The sequence below is a fragment of the Mus musculus genome, chromosome 2 (assembly GCF_000001635.26).
Source record: "Mus musculus strain C57BL/6J chromosome 2, GRCm38.p6 C57BL/6J".
Lineage (NCBI taxonomy): Eukaryota > Metazoa > Chordata > Mammalia > Rodentia > Muridae > Mus > Mus musculus.
Genome location: NC_000068.7, coordinates 127,097,605 through 127,117,635, shown reverse-complemented (window position 1 = coordinate 127,117,635; position 20,031 = coordinate 127,097,605). Strand labels below are relative to the sequence as shown.

The window sequence follows — 20,031 nt, the reverse complement described above, 5'->3', positions numbered from 1 at the left end:
CTATAAACTGTTTATTTCTGCAGAAGATGCTACCTCCTGCACAGAGCACAAAAAGAAGAGTGCAAAGAAAGACTTTGAAATTAATTTTGATGATGATATTGATTTTGATGCATATTTTCAGAAAACAAAGGTTTGTGCCGGATCTCCGTGCCCTTCTTAGATGACTGCCCTCCTCTTGCCCTTTCAGACAGGCTTTTCAAAAGTCTCTTAACAAGCTGGGTGGTGGTGGTGGCGCATGCCTTTAATTACAGCACTCAGGAGGCAGAGGCAGGCAGATCTCTGAGTTCAAGGCCAGCCTGATCTACAGAGAGAGTTTCAGGACAGCCAGAGCTATACAGAGAAACCCTGTCTCGAAAAATCACCACCACAACAACAAAATCATTGTACAGCCTGGTGTAGTGGTATACGCCTTTAATCTCTGCACTCAAAGGCAGAGGCTGTGGCTCTCTGAGTTCCAGACTAACCCAGGTTTCATAGAGAGACCCACAACAAAAGAAGCAAGCAGAAAGTTATTGTATATTTCAGTTTTTGTTTTTTAGAAATAGGGTCTTATGTAGCAGGCCATCCTCACCTCAAACTTGCTATATAGATGCGGCTGGCCTTAAATTTTTGTTCCTGACTATACTCCCCAATATGCCACCATGCCTAGCTATAACTTTAATTTGGTAAGCAAGTAGTCTGTTCTCTCCCTCAGTCCCTGAGGGACCATTGAGAAACAAAGTCAGTGGCAGGGTCAAGAAAGTTTAGGGTTTTAGATAGGGTAGCACCATGTAGCCCAGTCTCCTGCCCTCTACAGGGCTGGCCTTGAACTCATGCCAGCGCGCCTGCCTCAGCCCTCTGAGTACTTTGGTTAAGTGCATCTGCTCTCGTGCCTAGTACAATCACTTCATCACTTCATCAGACAGACCCGAGAGTTGCAAGTAGTAGAGCAATGCCCAAACCCATTTGTCAGTTATTAAGAATTTTTCTTTAAACAAATAGGCTGCTACCATTCTGACCAAGTCCACTTTGGAGAACCAGAATTGGAAAGCCACCACTCTTCCCACAGATTTCCACTATGAAACTGATAATCTGATCCAGCTTCACCTCAAACCAGGCAAAAGGGTAAGATGGTGCCTCCCTTCCTTTAAGCTGTTGTGGCTGCCAGGCCTGTCGATGGCCTGTGTGGATCAGGTGGCTTGTCCTGTTGCTGATGTGCAGTACCTCAGAGGAAAGGAGGGAGGCCAGGAGGGGTCACAGAGAGTGGATGGTGAGGTAGAGCTGAGGACAGAGACTGCAGAGCCCTCACTCAGAGAGCTCTGCCTGCTTACAGCCCATCGCAGGGTCTCGGAGGGTTCCTCCTGGTTATAGCCCATCACCTGGGTTACACCCCATCACAGAGAGCGCTCCGCTCAGGTTACAGCCAGCTCTGTAGTTCTGCTCTTGCACTGGTTTGTAGTTTCCTCCTTATCTTGTCTGTTCTTCTACATGAGCTTGCGTTCTTTTCCTCTAGGGCTTGAGCATGTTCTAACTTTTGTTTTCTTTTGTAGCTCAGGCTGGCCTTGAACTCGCGACATATTCCCAACTTGCCTCAGTCTCTGGCTCCTCATGCTTCCGCATTTTTAAAAAATTTTTTAAAGATTTATTTTTATGAGTACACTGTAGCTGTCTTCAGACACACCAGAAGAGGACATCAGATCCCATTACAGATGGCTGTGAGCCACCATGTGGTTGCTGGGAATTGAACTCAGGACCTCTGGAAGAGCAGTCAGTGCTCTTAACCGCTGAGCCATCTCTCCAGCCCCGTGCTTCAGCCCTTTGAAGGACCAGGATTCCAGTTGTGCACCACTGTGTTTAGTCACCGTGCAGTTTTAATGATATGCATATATTTTCCTTAGTTCACCAAGATGCTACACTCTACTTAAAACAGACTGGCATGTTTTCTTTCTGATCAATGTTGTTCACTTAGCAGAAATGCTTTGGTAAACACAGGAATCGGCAGCTGCACAGCACTGAGTTGCAGCTCTTGATGCCAGCAAGGACAGACAGTCTGGTGCAGGATGGCAGAGCAAGGCTGAGCTACAGCCGCACAGCAGAGTCCCCTGGATGGCTCCCCTCCCTGTGGCTGTGATTGTGGACTTTTCAGTAGGCTAGCCAAGATGGTAATTTGCATATTGAGAGGAGAATGTGATGGAGAAAAGCCGTCCTATTGTAGAGTCTGGTTTTTACTCTTTGATTTCCCCAACCCCTGTCAATAAGTAGCTGATTTTCTACAAATTGCTTTTGTTTCTTGTTCCTGACCCCCACCCCACTCCCACCCAGAAGCTTATCCTGTAGCTCAAGCTAGCCTGAAACTGTGTAGTCCAGGTTTCTGTCTCCACCTCATAAATGCTAGGACGAGCCCCCATGCCTTGCTTGTCAGTATTTCTTTGAAAGAAAGAACTTGAGGTCTTTATTATACTCAGAATCATATGAGAGGCAGGCAGGCAGGCAGGCAGGCAGGCAGGCAGGCAGGCAGCAGGAGCTGGAGGTCCTTTGTTCTTCCACGGAGCTACACTAGACGCTAGAAGTTTGGCAAGGGGCAAGCTTGCACATGCACAGAGAAGGGCTTCCCAGTGGAGAAGAGCTCCATGTGTCATGAGAAACAGTGGAAGGACGTTGGGCATCTCTCTTTCCTTTTTTTCTTTTTGGTTTTTTGAGACAGTGTTTCTCTGCATAGTAGCCCTGGCTATCCTAGGATTAGCTTTGTAGACCAGGCTGGCAACTCACAGAGATCTGCCTGCCTCTGCCTCACAAGGTCTATGATTAAGAGCATGTGCCAGCATTGCTCGGCTAGTGGGCCATTCCTTAACTCACTCAATGTTTGATATTATCTTTGAATTTGTATTATAAAAATATTGTTTTAAACAGTTGATTTTAGATTGTATTAGAATCATCAAGATAGTGTTGCAAGTTAAATCCATCTCCAGCTACATTCTCCTTAATTCAAAGGCATATTCCAAGGATAGCCGACAGGGTAAGAGCCACAGATGCTTGAGGGCTGTGGTGCCTGAGCCCTCCCATAGGGAGGCACAGTTCTGTGGGCTGTGGAAGGCTGAATGAAAACTCAGGGATAAGTAGGGGAAAGAGCTTCTTTCTTTGCTGTGTGCTTGCCCCAGTAAGGGGCAGCTGCCTTTATTATTTTATTTTTTGTGTGCACGCGTGCGCTCATGCTTGTGTATGTGCTGGGACAGATGTAGATTTGGGGTGTCTTCCTTGTATATCCTGTGTGGGAACATGCACATGGGTACCGCAGTGTGTGTGTAGAGGTCAGGGGATAACTTGGAGGAGTCAGTTTTCTTCTTCTACCATATTGAACCAGGGGATTGATCTTAAGTTGTCAGGCTTAGTGGCAAACAGCTGCACCCACTAAGCATCCTCCCAGCTCCTCCTGAGACAGTGTCTCACGTCGCCCTGTAGTCACCAGTTAGCTAAACTGGCTGGTCAGCACAGTTCTAGGGACCCATCTCTTGGCTTTCCTGAACATCTGCTTTTTTACATGGGTGTTGAAGAGCCAGACATAGGCCTCATGCTTGCAAGGCCAGCACTGTACTGAGTCCTCTCCCCAGGCCCCTGTGGGCTGCCTTTAAGATAAGGAGTTCTTAGCAGGGTTGTTCAAGTACAAGTTGAGTTTCTTTTAGAAAGTTGTAGATGGGTGGCCAGCCTTTGGTTTTAAGTAAAACTGCAGAAGATGCAGTTTGCAGAGCAGAAGAGGAAGTGTTTTGGTTTGGGGGGTGAGTAGTGGCTCTGAGTCCTGTATCTTGTGTTGTTCTGTGCAGTAGAGACTTGGTTAGACTATGTAGCCTTTTAGCCACACACACACACACTCTAGGGTCATGTCCTGCTAAAATGAGACTGAAATAGGAAACAAGATTGATATCCCCAGCTTCGCCCAGTAGCTGCTTTTTTTAGAGATTTCTTTTTGCACACCCCCTCCTCTATTCTAGTCACTTAAGATGGACCAGGACCAGAAGGCTAAGACTGAGCACTATGAGGAAATTGAAGACTATGATTACAACAACCCTAACGACACCTCCAACTATTGTCCTGGACTTCAGGTAAGGGGAGAAGAGTTCTTGCCTCTTCCAAATGGTGGGTAGTCTCTTCCCTGGTTTCTGATGCCCTCTGTCTCAGTGTATAGCAGTGAACAGTGCTGAGAAATGAGCTGGCATGGCCGCTTTCCTCATACTCCAGGGGCAGGAAGCAGTGGGCAGGATCTGTGGGGTGGTTTGTATATGCTTGGCTCAGGGAGTGTCAAGTAGGTATGCCCTTGTTGGAGTGGGAATGTCACTGTGGGTGTGAGCTTTAAGACCCTTCTCCCAGCTGCCTGGAAGCCAGTCTTCTAGTAGTCTTCAGATGAAGATTTAGGACTTTCAGCTCCTCCTGCATCATTGTCTGGACACTGCCATGCTCCCACCTTGATGATAATGGACTGAACCTCTGAACCTGTAAGCCAACCTCCATTAAATGTTGTCCTTTGTAAGAGTTGCCTTGGTCATGGTGTCTGTCACAGCAGCAAAACCCTAACTAAGACACTCTGCTAATGAATAGACAAGTGGATAGGCTCTGGCCTGTACAACACAGCACTAATCTTGGATATTGTGGAATTTCAAAGAAATATAACTACACTTCCTGTTCATAGGAGCTAATATTTTGGCTATGAGTTGAAACAAGGCATGCGAAAGTGGTGTGATCTAGTAGGGCCAAGAACTCTCTGGAAGTACCTACTTATCAGGAGAACTTGTCCAAGCCTTTCCTCATTCTCAGACCTTGGTGGGCATTGCTAATTTGTTTCTCATTGTGAGTCTCCTGAAGAAACAGCAAATAGAAGCTATGGTGAGGAGGACAGAGCCTCCTGTGACCCTTCATGCAGGGAGGACAGAATTGGACAGTCATTTATTCTGTTTCTTTCTCTACTGAGGGGAGAGATTGTTTTGTTTTAATGAGGATCTAGTCTGACCTCTTGGCCGATGCTTCTGCAACTTCAGCGCCGGTAAGGACCAGCCCTGGAACCTGTTCAGAGCTCTGCCATACTGCCTATGTCACAGTTCTCATCCGTTCACTCTGGGCTTGGTTCTGAGAATGGCTTTCTGTGAGTGGAGACTGCAGACCAGCATGAATGAAGCAGGGATTGCTCCCCATCACCTTATAAACCAGGTGTCTTAGAGTTCTGTTGCTGTGAAGACTGTGGCAACCCTTATAAAGGAAAATGTTTAATTAGGGCTGGCGTGCAGAGGCTTAGTCCATTACTAGCATTGTGGAAACATGGTGACATTCAGGCAGATGTGGTGCTAAGAAAGGTAACTGAGAGGTCCGTATCTAGAGGGTGAAAGACCCACAACGTGAAGACTCCCCCACGTTCTGACTCAGGAGAGCAACACCCCAAATCACTCACGAGAAATGGTCTTGGTGCAAACCGCAAGAGGACTTTTATTCCAGGCGTGCTCTGGGACCCACAGCCATACACCACACAGGGGGTAGAGGACCGTGGGCCCCGAGTAGCTGGGACAGGGGGTATTTAAAGGAAGGAACCACAACTCAAGGGGGTGGGGAGAGCGTTGTTGGAAAATACCAAAAATACCAGTTAAGAGTCGTGAGGGAGTGGGAGTCAAGACAGTTTCTATGAGTCTCTAACAATAGCACATTTGCATAGTGGGTTCCAGGAGCTGTCCAGGTGGGTCAGGGTGACTTTCTTTGAATGAACACTCCCCAAACCCAGGAAGCCAGTGGATGGAGGAATGTCACTATCTGTTTTATAATTAGCATGCCTTGGAGCATTGAGTCACAAAGGTCACATTCTCAAGCCTGGGCCTAACGGCCTAGAATTTTTTGTTTTTTATGTTTCACTTTTTTATTCACCACTTCTACTTGCTAATCTTAGAACTAGACACTATATTCTCCCTGATGCACTTGATCCTTTAGGGCATGGTACTGTTGTCTCAAAACTAAAAGCTGCACTGTACTAAGTTTTGCTCTAATAAAGGCAACTAGCCTATCTAACACACATGGACCTATAATTAAAAGTAGAAGCAAAATCAGAAGGGGTCCCATAGGATAGAAAGTAGGATGGTCAAGAGTACAAGATAAGGGCCTTTCCACCGAGTCTCAAGGTTTTCTGCGCAATGGCATCTACTGTAGACTGAATCTCTAACTTGGAAGCGATGTGGGCTTGCAGGTCTCCTTCTCTTGAGTAGGCATTCTGGAGCTGCTTCCACACTCGCTGTCTCACCCTTTTGAGCACCTTGAGCCTAGAGAACAAAGGCTGGGAAAGCAGCATGTCTGCACTATGTACAGAGGCTATTTTTACCAGTGGAGCCCCCCCCCCCCCATAGAGTAATTCATAGGGGGTCAGTCCAAACTGTCTAGGGGTGTTTCTAACCCTGAAGAGCACAAAGGGTAGGAGAGCTATCCAATCATTAGCGCCAGTCTCTGCTGTCAATTTGGTAAGGGTCTCTTTAATGGTTCTATTCATCCTCTCTACCTGTCCTGAGCTTTGGGGCCTGTATGCACAATGTAACTTCTAATCAATTCTAATCAATGTAACTTCTAATCAACCCCCAATATCTTGGCCAGTCCCTGACTTACCTGGACAACAAAGGCAGGTTCATTATCGGACCCGATTACCTTGGGTATCCCAAATTTCGGGAAGATTTCTTCTAAGATCTTCTTGGCCATCACATTGGCCGTCTTAGTCCTGGTAGGAAAAGCTTCTACCCAGCTTGAAAAGGTGTCTATTAACACTAATAAGTACTTGTTACCATATCTAGCTGGCTTAATTTCTTTAAAATCTACCTTCCAATAGGCCCCCAGCCAGTTGCCCCTGAGCCTCTTCCCAGGAGTATACATGGAGTGTCCTGCATTAGTCATAGCACAGGCCTTGCAGCTTTGACTATTTCTCCTGCCAAGTCAGAGAGTCCTGTAACATAGTAGTCAGAGGACCTAACCACACCTTTTAATTTCTTGACCCCAAGTGGGTCAAGTAATGTAAGTTGGTAACATACTTGTGTCCTTCTTCCCATGGGAGAACTCATTTTCTTTCTTCTGTTTCTATTACCCCATATGAGGTTTCCTTTACCATCCCTAATTTGTCCATAACTTGATAGTCCTCAGGGGTATATCTAAAGCTGGTCTCTGACATCATAATCTTTAGGCTTCTTGACTGCCAGGATCATTACTCCTTGGGCCGCCTGTTTGGCGGTTAGATCTGCCATCTGATTCCCTTTAGCCACAGCATCTTAGGTCTTTCTCTGCAGGTGTCAACAGCCCTCTTTGTCTGTATATTGCTCCGTGCAGTGGCAAAAGCATATCTGCTGTCAGTGTAAATGTTGATAGACTTCCCCTTTGCCATTTGTAGAGCTTATATCAAAGCCACAAGTTCGGCTTTCTGGGCCGAAGTTCCTTCAGGGAGGCTGCTGGCCCAGATCACTTGCTTTCTGTCCACCACTGATGCCCCTACCTTCCGCTTACCTTCAACCACAAAGTTACTGCCATCCGTGTACCAACTCGGACTCCCAGGCCAAGGCTGATCCTTCAGATCATTTCGAGTACCAGTTTCTTCTGCCAGAATGTCAGTGCAGTGATGAGCAGGTGAAGAGTCATCAGTCTCGGGCAGTAGGGTAGTGGGATTCAGGACAGCAGGGGGAGCAAAGGTCACTCGTTCAGTCAACAAAGGGCTCTGATAATGTGTCATATGAGCGTTGGTCATCCATTGGTCAGGAGGCTGTTGGATAATACTTTCAAGAGTGTGGGGTGCCACTACAGTTATTTGCTGTCCCAGAGTGAGCTTATCAGCATCCTTGACAAGTAATGCTACTGCAGCAATAGCTTTCAAGCAAGAAGGCCACCTGCTGGCAACAGGGTCTAACTTCTTGGATAGGTAAGCCACTGGCCTTTTTCAAGGTCCCAAAGTCTGGGTAGACTCCTATGGCAACCCCTGCTCTCTCAATAAAGAGTGAAAGGCTTGGTTAGGTCAGGCAAGGCCAAGGCTGGGGCCATCAGTAGGGCTTTTTAAATTTCTTTAAAGGCTTTCTGGTGATCTGGGTTCTACACAAACACCTCCCCTTCCTTGGCTAGGGGGTACAAGGGGCAGCTAAGGTCGCAAACCCAGGTATCCAGAGCCTGCAGAAGCCAACGGTGCCCAAGAATTCTCTTACTTGCCTTGGTGTAGTTGAGGTAGGAATCTGAGTTACAGTCTTTTTTTTTTTTTTTTTTTTTTTTGGCTTCCTTTAGCCACCACTTCCCATCTCGAAGGTTGTATCTCAAATAAATAACTTCAGTCTGACACAGCTGAGGCTCGGTCCCCTAACTCACCTAATTCTGTTAAGCACATTGGTCTTCTAATAGTCCCTTTGAGTCTATGTGTGGGGCATTTTTATTGTAACCATCACACTGGGTGTGGTGGGACACACCTTCCAGTCTTGAGGTGGAGGAAGGTGAATCGAAAGTCACCCTTTGCTACAAGGCAAGTTTAAGGTCACCTTGGCATTCTTGAGAGTCTGTATCCATCCAAAATATAAAAGGGCGTTGCTCCTGCTACAAAATTAGATAGCACCTGGGATTTCCTGTACTGTTTTTGGGTGGTAAGGATGGAACCTAGTAACTCACATGAAATGTGTGTGTACTCTGTACTTAGCTACATGCCCAGCCCCTGTTCTGTGCTCTTGTTAGGCAAGGGATGCAGGCTGTGCTCCAGCGTTTTGGGAATGTTTTCTGTAAGATGAAATATTTATCTAGTTACTAAGCAAAGGGGATGCTGGTCTCTGTGGTCATTGCACTCTTTAAACTCATGCTTCCGAGGTCTCAGGCTGATAAGAGACCCCTCTCTCTGTAGTAGGGCTTATGTGAAGCAGGAAGAAGTGAGCGAGCAGGCCACGTTGGTGGGACTCTGCTTGCTTTGTGTACGTGGAGTCTCTCCCATTGATAGCATCTACCAAACTTGAAGGGTTGTTTCCTTGCCCAGGCTGCTGACAGTGATTATGAAGAGGCAGACGATTTATTTGCGGATCCAGTCGGGACCCTTGACCTTGAGTCTGATCCAAAGACAACACAAGAGAATGGTCACATTTCTCCTGAAAACCAAGGAGTAGATATCACAACTTACCAAGAGTTGAACTTGGTGGCTGAGCCTCAAAAGGTAAGGAAGAGACAACAAGGAATTGTGTGGATTCCTGGCTGTCTGTTTAACTCCTCTCAGATGTGAGTCCCATCAGCCTGCGCTCCACTTGTTTTCCGGTTCCATCTTAACCTGCTATCTGAGTTTTCACACAGGGTTGTGCTGTCTAAACTGCTTCCCAGTTATTGACATTGGCTACTTAGGTTATATGGTAGTGATATTTTTCCAAAGACCTTATTTTATCTTATTAACTTTTATTTACTGCTGTAGTGTTGAGAGTCAAACCCAAGTCATAAGTAGGAGTGGATTGGCCACACCAATAAAACACATGTAGGAAGGCTGCAGCGAGAGCATTGCTGTGGGGCTTTGAATACCTTGGCCATTTTCAGTTCCTGTCATGTGTTAAATACCTGATGCCTTATCCCAAGAGCCAGGCTGGGTGCTATCTGTTTCATATACTCATCTCTTACACTGCAATTCTTGGTCTTAATCTAAATTTCCTCTGATTAAAAGGAGTTAGGATTGGTAGAGTGTTTACCTAGATTCAGTCCCATGCACTGGCTCATTAAAATTGGGCGTGGTGGTTCATACTTGTAATGCCAGCACTTGCTTGGAGGCAAGAGGTTGACAAGTTCAGGATCTAACAGTAAGCCCAGGCAAGACTCGGCTACACGAGATTCAAAAGCAAAACAGCAAAATCCGAAAGGTAAAAACAGAAAGAAGTGAGATCTTTTTGCAGGGAACTCTGTATATGAGGTTGAGACTGGCTTTCTTTTTTGCTTTTGTTTTCGAGACAGGGTTTCACTTTATAGCCCTGGCTGTCCTGGAACTCACTCTGTAGACCAGGTTGGTGTCTAACTCACTGAGATTCAGTTGCCTCTGTCTCAGAGGGCTGGCATCAAAGGTGTGTGCCACTGTGCCCGGCTGGGATTTCTCCTTGATTTCCAACTTTTTCATTCGAGACTTCTATTTTACAGGAAATTGATAGTGAATGTTTTTCTTCTGGTTAATTTTGCTTTGTTACACCTATTCCAGGTGAATAAAATAGAAATTCATTACGCCAAGACTGCCAAAAAGATGGACATGAAGAAGCTGAAGCAGAGTATGTGGAGTCTGCTGACGAAGTTTTCTAGGAAGGAGGCTGACACAGAGGTAACATCACTCATGCTCCTTAGGTTCCCAATGTGTAGGAAGGGAGAGCTGATGTCTACAGCTCATGATCCCTCAGTGTGGTCCCCACCCTAAAGCAGAGAGATGCAGTCACAGTTTAAAACAGACATCACCGTGGCTTGGAAGAAGAGACTGTCCCAGCAGAGGATGGGACAGGTCACACAGCAAGCTAATGCCTTGGCCTCTATCTCACCTTACTGGTGATGAAAACGTGCAGATGCAAGCTTTCCCATGCTGCCCTAGCAGCTGCGTGCTTTACAGTCCTGATGGGCATTCGGAGTACTTACCCAGTAGCAACCGGACTTAAAATAGGACTTTGTACAAAGTATTGTGGCTACCTTACAAGTGTCAGAAGGTGTGTATGCTTTGAAGTGGTGTTCTGCCTTAGGATGCCCATTCTCAGCAGGAACGCTGGAGACATAATCACGCTGCCAGACCCCTCTCCTGAGAGTGAAGCAGACTAAGTGTGCAGACCTAGAACCCCGGTTCAGACCCATTGAGCTCTACAAACTCCATTCTTGCTTACACGTTTTGCTGGCTGTGCAGTGAAATGCATGATTATTGAGGACCCTAAGCTGTGTGGTCTTGGGTATGTCAGAGAATGCCTCAGTCGCAGTGTTAGTGTGTGTACAACAAACAGCAGAGGCTCTCACCTCAAAGAAAAGCCAATCCATTGACTCACCTTTAGAGGTTTCAGTCTGCAGTGCGTTGGCACCATTGCTTTGGTCTTGTAGTACTTTACAGAAGCACAAAGCAGGGTCTGATCATTCGTGTCATGGCTAGACTATGAAAGAACAAGGAGGGCATATGGTCCACTATCCACAGTCACACCTTGGTGAATTCGTGACTCAGCCAGGCATGCTGGCTCATAACAGAAGCAGATGGACAGACCTCTGTAAGTTCAAGGCCAGCCTGGTCCACATAGTGAGTTTCAGGACTGCTAGGACTACATAGAAACCCTAGAACAAAACAAAAAATTCTATCACCTCTTAAGAGTGCCAGTGTGGGGATCAAACTAAGACCCATCCTTAAGGTCTCCAGAGAATTTAACTTTGCTTCCTTCAGTACACTTTTCTTTATGGGATTTACAGTTTTGTAAGTTTCTGTTGTTTCAACCCATAAATATGCTTTTTTGGTTAGGCAAACCACACTGAAAGTGGACAGGAAGGTGCCCCCGAGGAAGTGGCTGATGAGAAGAAACTCAGTGGGCTCACAAAGGACCTGCAGACAAGGTGTGTGCTGATAGACAGAGGGCTAGGGTGCGCTGTCCCCTCTGAGCCCTGGGCAACTTTCTTGGTGGGACTTTTAGCATGAAGGGCCCATTGTCCACCTCTTACTTTCTATAAACACTTGAAGGAGCTGCATTGTCCTCTGGGTTGCCTGACCTACTCAGTGCTTGCCCCTCTCTTCCCAGGCTGCCCCCGCTCATGGCTCAGAACCTCTCCATACCCCTGGCTTTTGCCTGTCTTCTGCACTTAGCAAATGAAAAGGTAAGCCATCCAAGTAAGTATGGGGGCGTTTGAATCCACCTCTGCCAGCTCTCTAGAGCTTTTACAGCAGATCTTCCGAGCATTGCCACATTAGTGGGCAAGAGCACATACTCCTCTTCAGTCCCCAGCATCCTTATCGAGCAACACACGACTCTTCTAACTGCGGCTCAAGGAGATCCACACCCTTGGCCTTTAACACAAACACACAGAGAGACAGACACACACATGAATAAAATAGAAAGTTTTTTTTCTAGATAGGGTTTCTCTGTGTAGCCCTGGCTATCTTGGAACTTGCTCTGTAGACCAGGCTGGCCTCAAATGCAGAGATCTGCTGCCTCTGCCTACTGAGTGCTGGGATTGAGGTGTGTACCACCACCATCACCTAGCTCAGTAAAAATAAAAATCTTTAAAAAAAAAAAAAAAAAACAAGCCCATGGGGGCTAGAGAGGCAGGCACACAGCACCTGTCTGCGCTTATGGTAGTCGAAGCGTCTCTGTGTGGTTCCTGACAGAAGCTGAAGTACCTGTCATGCCAGCAACCCAAAGAAAGGCTAAGAAAAGCTGACTGACTGGGGTGTACTGTTACCACCCTGACAAGAGTGTGCAAAGCGGCCGTTGAGACTCACTTGACGCAGGAGCGTGGCTCACTGAGGCCCCTGCTCTGCAGCTCTGCCCCGTTCCCTAGTGATGGCCAAGGTTTTAGTGTCCTGACTCCCTCCTGCTGCAGTCAAGTCTCCCCTGTAGAGGTTTGGATATCTAAAGTATGCAAGATAGCCACAGCCCGTGTGCTGTCAGGCTGACACAGGATTGGACATTTCCTAAGAGTTCTGTGATGATTTAGAGCTCAGCACCTCCACGGAAGACACTCGTCCCAGACATTCCTTTAGTCACTCCCATGTGGACCCTAGTCATCCTTTGCTGTGTGGTGGGGCTTAGGGACGGATGGGCCCTGCTGCTCCTCCCTCTGCCTCCATAGTGAGCAGGATACAATTGATCAGCATACAACTGATCAGCATACAACTGAACTGGAACCACCCCAATCCCACGCTAGAGAGCAAACTTAGCCTTACATGTTAGGCAAGTGCTCTACCACTGAACTCTCCCCCATCTCAACAGCTTCTAGAACCTGAGCTACAACATACCAGGAAGACAAGTTAGGGGAGAGTGTATGGCAGATGTGAGTACCAGCAGGTCTCACCACTGCACCTTTGAGGGGAAAAGACAGTCTTCTCTTGGCAGTCAGTTAGCCCTAAGGGAAAAGCTGCCTGAAGTTAAGATGAGAGGTGTAGCAGCCGGGGATGGGGTAATGGCCTGGGGGCCTATGTTGGTCTTCTGTGGGAGTCCTGTCAGCTGCAGCAGAGGCGGAGAAGGATCTCTGCTTTTCCCTGCACTTGGCAAGGCCTGAGAAGCAACTTTGTGCAAACTGTATTTGCCACGAGATGATTCTCCTTGTGATAATAAAACAGCTCGTTCTCCGTGGTCACCTTGTCTCCTCAACTAAAATGTGTCTTAGGATTCTGTTCTCAAGTCTATCAAAGCCTGTGTTTCTTTCTTCTCTTCCCTCAGAATCTGAAGCTAGAAGGCACAGAGGATCTTTCTGATGTTCTGGTGATGCAAGGGGACTGAGTCCACTTTGAGACGTCTGCAGCGGGATGCCCATGGCTTCCTGGTGGCCGTGGAGAGGTGCTGGGCCTGTAGCGTGGCTATAGCCAACCACCACGGTGCTGGTTCTCGGGATGCCACCACGCTAGGAAGCTCCATGCTGTTGGAAGGTCTCACGTGGGTAACGTCCACCTAGGAGAGGGAAGCCCTTTAGTCTGTACAGACAGTCTGATCTTTATATCCATGTGCTCTGGTCACTTTCTGTGACCGTCCCACTTTTCATTCTGTACTGTCGAGAATCATTTCTCCATAGCCTCTTTCTGTCCTTAAAGAATTCCCAGATCTATGTACATAAAATTTATCATTTTTAAACTTGTAAGTGTATTTAATACCCCAAAATAAAACTATTCTGGCAAGTGTCTGAGTGCCCAGTAAACAGTCAGTATTAGCGTCACACACACACACATACACACACACATACACCCCGTTATCCCCTGAGGAGGCCACACCTATCGGGGCCAGGGTACAGAAAAGGCAAGAGGAAACAGAACAGCTGTTTGGAGGTCAGATCTGTATTTAAGCACCTATGGACTCTGGGGGAGGGGTGGCAGTAGCAAAGGTGGTAGAAGTGTTCTCTTGTCCTCCTGTGACTTCACTTAGCCTGGACCCCACTTGGGGAGTACACCAAGTTAAAGAGGACAGACACGGAAGCGGGTCAGGTTGTTTCAGGGACAGGCCTTGAGCTGATGCATCCTGACTCTCTGGCAGCCATCTTGCTGCTGTGCTGTTGTAGTCACGGGCTACACGATGACTCCCCGGTGTCCTCACCATTCCCAGTCACCAGCAAGTTCGGACGCCTGTTGCCTGCCTTCTGTCTTCTAGCTCCACACTGCAGGGCTAGGACCTCATCCAGCCCTACAGAATTCATGCTCCCAGATATAAAATGTCTTCTCATACCTTGGGGAAATGAGCGTCAGGATGGCTTGCAGTGTGCCTTGGGTCCCTGTCACTCATTGTCCTGGTCAGCACCTGGGATGATGGACAAGAAGCAAGAGTGCAATTGGTAATTCTTTTTGTTTTTCAAAACAGGATTTCTCTGTGTAGCCCTGGCTGTCCTGGAATTCACTTTGTAGACCAGGCTGGCCTCGAACTCAGAAATCCGCCTGCCTCTGCCTCCAGAGTGCTGGAATTAAAGGCATGCGCCACCACGCCTGGTGCAATTGGTAATTCTTACTTATAAATTGCTCTAAGCCCAAACAAAGGGCAGTTCCTTCCTCTGTGGCTTCCTGTTCATCCAGATGCTAGACAAAGAAATAGTGTCCAGCTTGGTGAAGCAGTGAGTGTCCGCTGATGGGAGCATGAGTGACAAAGGCAGCTACCTCCTGAGCCTGCCCGAGCATGGATGACCACTTACAGGGCCTCCCTGCTGCTCCTGCTCACTTCAGGCAGCTCCAGCAGTCTCTAGCAGTTGTCCTGTTTATGTGTGGCAGGGCACATGAGTCAGGTACCATGAACCTCCCTCCTCTCAGTGCAAGGGAAAGAACCACACCCCCTAACATGCTTTCTAAATCATGTTCAAAGTAGTGTCTGCTTTCCTCTGCTCCATCACAAGGTTTCGGAGATTATGAATATAATTTCGTAGGAGCAGTCTGGCCCTGTGCAGTGGGCGAGTGTTTCCCACATCAGGAGGTACCAGTCCTGGCTCAGCTTTTAGTCTCTCGCTTTGATTGGCCAAGCCTTCTTCTCCTCAGCTATCACTTCTCTATAGCAGGACATCTTATGTTTCTCCCATTTATGGTACCTTTTTGTCCAAGACATTTTTACAATCGGTATATAGGATATAACACACAAGTCAAACACTCACTTATAATACATTTAAAACAACTCAAGAGACAAGGACACTTCTTAAATATAAGTGTGCAGGTAGAGCTGCATATCTTAATGAGCAGAGGGCAGTTTTAGATTAAGTTGGCATTCCGATGCCTTCTCCCCATGTGGCCCTCTCCTACTTGATGAATTCTACACTGGGAGGATCCCAGCACTCCTGTGTCTCTCACCCTGGAGCTGCCTTGGGATGGTCCAGCATTCACGCAGGACCTAAACTACTTCCCAGTGTCACTCCTGACTATTGCTCTTGCCATTGTCCACACACTTTAATCTCTCCATTCACAGTCACCACCAGCTATCTTTCCTGACTTCCATATTTATACTCCAGTTACAGCCACCATCTTAAAACACAACTCTAGTCATGTCTAAAGTATCTGCATCCTCAGTTTGAAGAAGAAGAAAAGCCTACACTATCTGGGTTGAGAAGGTCCTAGGAGGCTGGGCCCCATGTGTCCGACCCCAGCTTCCTGTGGGTGCAGAACAAGTACCAGCCACAGGCTCCCATCTCTGGGTTATAACACCTTAGAACCTCTGTACTGCCTGTCAGGATGCCCTCCCAACATCAATTCTCCATGGTCACTGTCTTAGGGTTTTACTGCTGTGAACAGACACCATGACCAAGTCAAGTCTTATAAAAAACAAACAAACAAACAAACATTTACTTGGGGCTGGCTTACAGGTTCAGAGGTTCAGTCCATTATCACCAAAGTGGGAGCATGGCAGTATCCAGGCAGGCATGGCACAGGCAGAGCTGAGAGTTCTATGTCTTCATCCAAAGGCTGCTAGTGGAAGACTGACTTCCAGGCTACTAGGGTGAGGATCTTAAGCCCACACCCACAGTGACACACCCATTCCAACCAGGTCACACCTATTCGAACAAGGCCACACCTCCAAATGGTGCCACTCCCTAGCCCAAGAATATACAAACCATCACAGTCACTGTCTTAGTTACTATTCTATTGCTATGAAGACACCATGACCAAGGAAACTTGTATCTTTTTGGGTCTCTGCGCTAGCTGTTTTGGAATTCTTTAGATCAGGCTGGCCTTAAACTCAGAACTCTGCCAACCTAGCATTGGGTCTAAAAGTATGGAGACTGAGACTGGATCTGGGGTGGATCCATTCCTTGTCCTCAGTGGCCTTGTAGCCATATCATAATGCAAATGCATTCAGTCTAACTTCAGAAGTCTCCATAGTCTATCAAACCTCAAAGCCCACACCCAGTGACAATGTGGGGATGTAAGAGCCAGCCCTAACCTGATAGTTATTGCCTGCCTAAAAATGAACTGCTCTATCCTAGACATTAGCTTGCTCAGACCTGGGTAATGTGATGGCTAAAGAAATATAATATGGGCCGGGTGGTGGTGGCGCACACCTTTGATCCCAGCACTTGGGAGACAAAGGGAGGCGGATTTCTGAGTTTGAGGCCAGCCTGGTCTTCAGAGTGAGTTCCAGGACAGCTAGGGCTATACATAGAAACCCTGCCTCGAAAATAAATAAATAAATAAATAAATAAATAAATAAATAAATAAATAAAAACAAAAGAAACGTAATATGGAGCTAGGCATTCTTTAAGGGCTATTGACCTGTTGCTCTGGGAGGGCTGGGAGATCCTAGTGGCTCTTATCTTAAATAGGGCAAGGGGCTGTGAGGTATTAAGAGTCGCCTTCACTTCTGTAAAGCTTGCTTACCACTGTGGGGAAAGAATGAAATAGACTTTTTATTACTATGTATCGGAAGAAAGCAACAACTGAGGGAAGTTAAGCAGTTTTCCTGTCCAGCTGTGATTCTGTGGATAATTGTAACACATACCTTTCTGATGTCCACTTTGAAAACCCCATCTTACCCTTCTACACAGCATGCTCTTTGGCTCTAAGACTGGTTGTCCTGCTTTTAGCAGCAAGAATAAATTCATTAATCTACATTTGAATTGAGTATAAATCTTTGGTCTTTCCCAGTAGATTTGAATGCTACAAGAAGACACAAGGCCACACTTCCTAATCTTCCCAAAAGTTTGACCAATCATGGTCCAAGCATTCAAGACATATGAGCGTATAGGGGTCACTTTTATTTAAACCATCACATTTCATTCCTTGGGTCCCATGGGCTTGAGCCATATCATAATGTAAAATGCATTCAATCTAACTTAAAAGTCCCTATAGTCTATCATAGGTCTCAACATTGCTTAAAAATCTGAAAGTCAGCCGGGCATGGTGGCGCACACCTTTAATCCCAGCACTCGGGAGGCAGAGGCAGGCAGATTTCTGAGTTCGAGGCCAGCCTGGTCTACAAAGTGAGTTCCAGGACAGCCAGGGCTATACAGAGAAACCCTGTCTCAAAAAACAAAAGCAAACAAACAAAAAAAATCTGAAAGTCTCCTCTGAGACTCAAGGCAATGTCTTAATTTTAACCCCTGTAAACTAAAAAAAGGAAATTACATAATTCCAGCATATAATGGCACAGAATATGCATTACTATACCAAAAGGTAGGAAGGGACGATAGGAGGAAACACTGGACCAAAGCAAGCCAGACCCAGCAGGACGAACTCCAAACTCTGCATCACCACGTCTGCTGTCAGGATGCTCATGAGTTCTTCTGTTCCTTTCATCCTTACAACACACTTCTCTCTCTTGAGCTGCTTCTACTTGGGCTGTAGCTCTCCTGGGCAGGTATTGTGAGATCCATAAAACAAAAATGCCTCCAACCTGTAAGTCCCTTGCCCAAGGACAGATACTTCCTGAGACGCTGGGGGCTGTTGTTCATATGAGATAAGTCATACATTTTCACTTCCCTAACAAGTTTGGTTGACCCAGGTGCAGTGGACATACTCGATCACACTTAGGCTGGAAGTACATCAGGAAGTATGCTTGTCTCCTATTGGATGAAGCCAGTGGGGGGTGTATATAGCCTTATAAGTTGCCAGTATAACTCCTGGCCATTTTCTAGGAACCCCAGAATGGATCTAACCAGAGTCCATCAGCCAATATTTAATTAAAGCTTGCTTCAAATTTGGCTCAAAGCTGTGGTAGTGGTCTTATTCTCACCCAGTGGGATTGACAGTATCCCACAGCTCTGGCATCTTCAAGATCTTAGGGTCTCCAACACAATCCAGGCTTCATTTTCAGTTTCATGTGATGGCTTCTCCACTCCTCCATGCAGGAACTCCCTGGCCACAGCCTGGTGTCACCAGCTTTCCTTTATAGTGGAGGAAGAAACCACAGCCTGTTTGCTCACTGCTGCATCCTTCTTGACTGAAGCAGGTCCAAGTTGCTGAAGCTGCCAAATCCTGCTTCCTGCTTGGGATGGAGCTGCCACCTTCCATACATTTGTATAAGCTTTGATTCCTGGATGCTTTCCTTTGTTGAATAAGCTTTCCTTTGCTGTAGGAGGCCTTTTAACTGGTTGCAAGTTTAGCTGGGTGGGGTCTTCCTAGGAGACACCATTCTCTATTCCATTTCTCATCAGGCCTTTCTTTAAACTTGGGCTCTCTGAGCCCAAGACTTAACTCCGACATTATATTTCCTAGTGTTCTTTTTCTCTTCAAATTGTACATTTTGTTTTGTTTTGTATACATATAAGACATGAAGGTAAGAGGACTGACTACCTTGGGGACAGAAGAGGCTTGTAGGAAAGGGTAGAGCAGTGGCTCTCAGCCTTCCTAATGCTGCAACCCTTTAATACAGTTCCTCATGTTGTGGTGACCCCCAACCATAAGTTATTTCATTGTTACTTCATAACTGTAATTTTTAGTTATAAATTAGAATGCAAATATCTGATATGCAACCTCTAAGAGGGTTGAGACCCACAGGTTGAGAACCACTTGGGTAGTAGCCAATGTCAGATTAATTTGAAGGTGAAAAAGGTGAGCAGGGCTGGAGAGATGACTCTGCTCTGCCACAGGTCCTGGGTTCAATTCCCAGCAACCACATGGTGACTCATAACCATCTGTAATGGGATCTGATGCCCTCTTCTGGTGTGTCTGAAGACAGCGATAGTGCAGTATACTCATAAAATAAATGAATCTTTAAAAAAAAAGAAAAAAATGAGCAGAGTTTATGATCCACATGTATGAAAACATTATAATGAAACCTGTTCATTTTAAAAAGCAGTAAGCGGCTAGTGAGATGACTCAGGGGTTAAGAATACTAGCTGTTCCCCTAGAGGTCCCGAGTTCAATTCATAGCAACCACAAGGTGGGTCTCAATTTATAAAGGTGTCTGATGCCCTCTTCTGACATGTAGGTGTACATGCAGATAAGGCACGCATAAAAAAAAGGAAAGGAAAGGAAAGGAAAGGGAAGGGAAGAAAAGGGAAGAAAAGAAAAGAAAAGAAAAGAAAAGAAAAGAAAAGAAAAGAAAAGAAAAGAAAAGAAAAGAAAAGAAAAGAAAAGAGAAAAGCAAAGCAAAGCAAAGCAAAGCAAAGCAAAGCAAAGCAAAGCAAAGCAAAGAAAAGAAAAGAAAAGAAAAGAAAAGAAAAGAAAAGAAAAGAGAAAAAGGCAGTAAGAAATAAAGTCAGCTGTGGAGAAAATGCAAGAGATGCAGGTCCCTGACTCTGCTCAACCCAAGGCAGCAGAGGCGCATCCCTATGGGCTGCTGCCAGGACACTCTCTTGGCAAACTGTCAGCTCTTTCTGGTGGACTTCTGAGTGCTCAGCCTGAGCTAAAGAACTCATCAAGCTATTCTTTTAAATAATAATCTCGGGAGCACAGTGCTGCCCGATACCGTCTCCTATATCTGGTTTATATATCACACT

General features: G+C 46.4%; 1 protein-coding gene and 1 long non-coding RNA gene across 2 annotated transcripts in view; one reads left to right on the top strand and one right to left on the bottom strand.

The window, feature by feature from the left end:
* Positions 1 to 13,827, top strand: part of Ncaph (non-SMC condensin I complex, subunit H) — a 30,146-nt gene extending 16,319 nt beyond the window's left edge. Inside the window, exons 11-18 of the mRNA NM_144818.3 lie at positions 24 to 130; positions 982 to 1,104; positions 3,966 to 4,076; positions 8,978 to 9,151; positions 10,166 to 10,282; positions 11,441 to 11,532; positions 11,715 to 11,790; positions 13,356 to 13,827. Of these exons, the coding sequence (NP_659067.2) occupies positions 24 to 130; positions 982 to 1,104; positions 3,966 to 4,076; positions 8,978 to 9,151; positions 10,166 to 10,282; positions 11,441 to 11,532; positions 11,715 to 11,790; positions 13,356 to 13,415 (860 nt within the window). The 3' untranslated portion in view covers positions 13,416 to 13,827. The remainder of the gene's footprint in view (positions 1 to 23; positions 131 to 981; positions 1,105 to 3,965; positions 4,077 to 8,977; positions 9,152 to 10,165; positions 10,283 to 11,440; positions 11,533 to 11,714; positions 11,791 to 13,355) is intronic.
* Positions 13,828 to 13,942: 115 nt separating this feature from the next.
* Gm39922 lies at positions 13,943 to 18,979 on the bottom strand. The gene is made up of 2 exons (XR_866703.1): positions 17,759 to 18,979; positions 13,943 to 14,420 (listed from the first exon to the last, which is right to left on the bottom strand). It is a non-coding gene; the product is annotated as a predicted gene, 39922 (long non-coding RNA).
* Between the last annotated feature and the right edge of the window lie 1,052 nt (positions 18,980 to 20,031).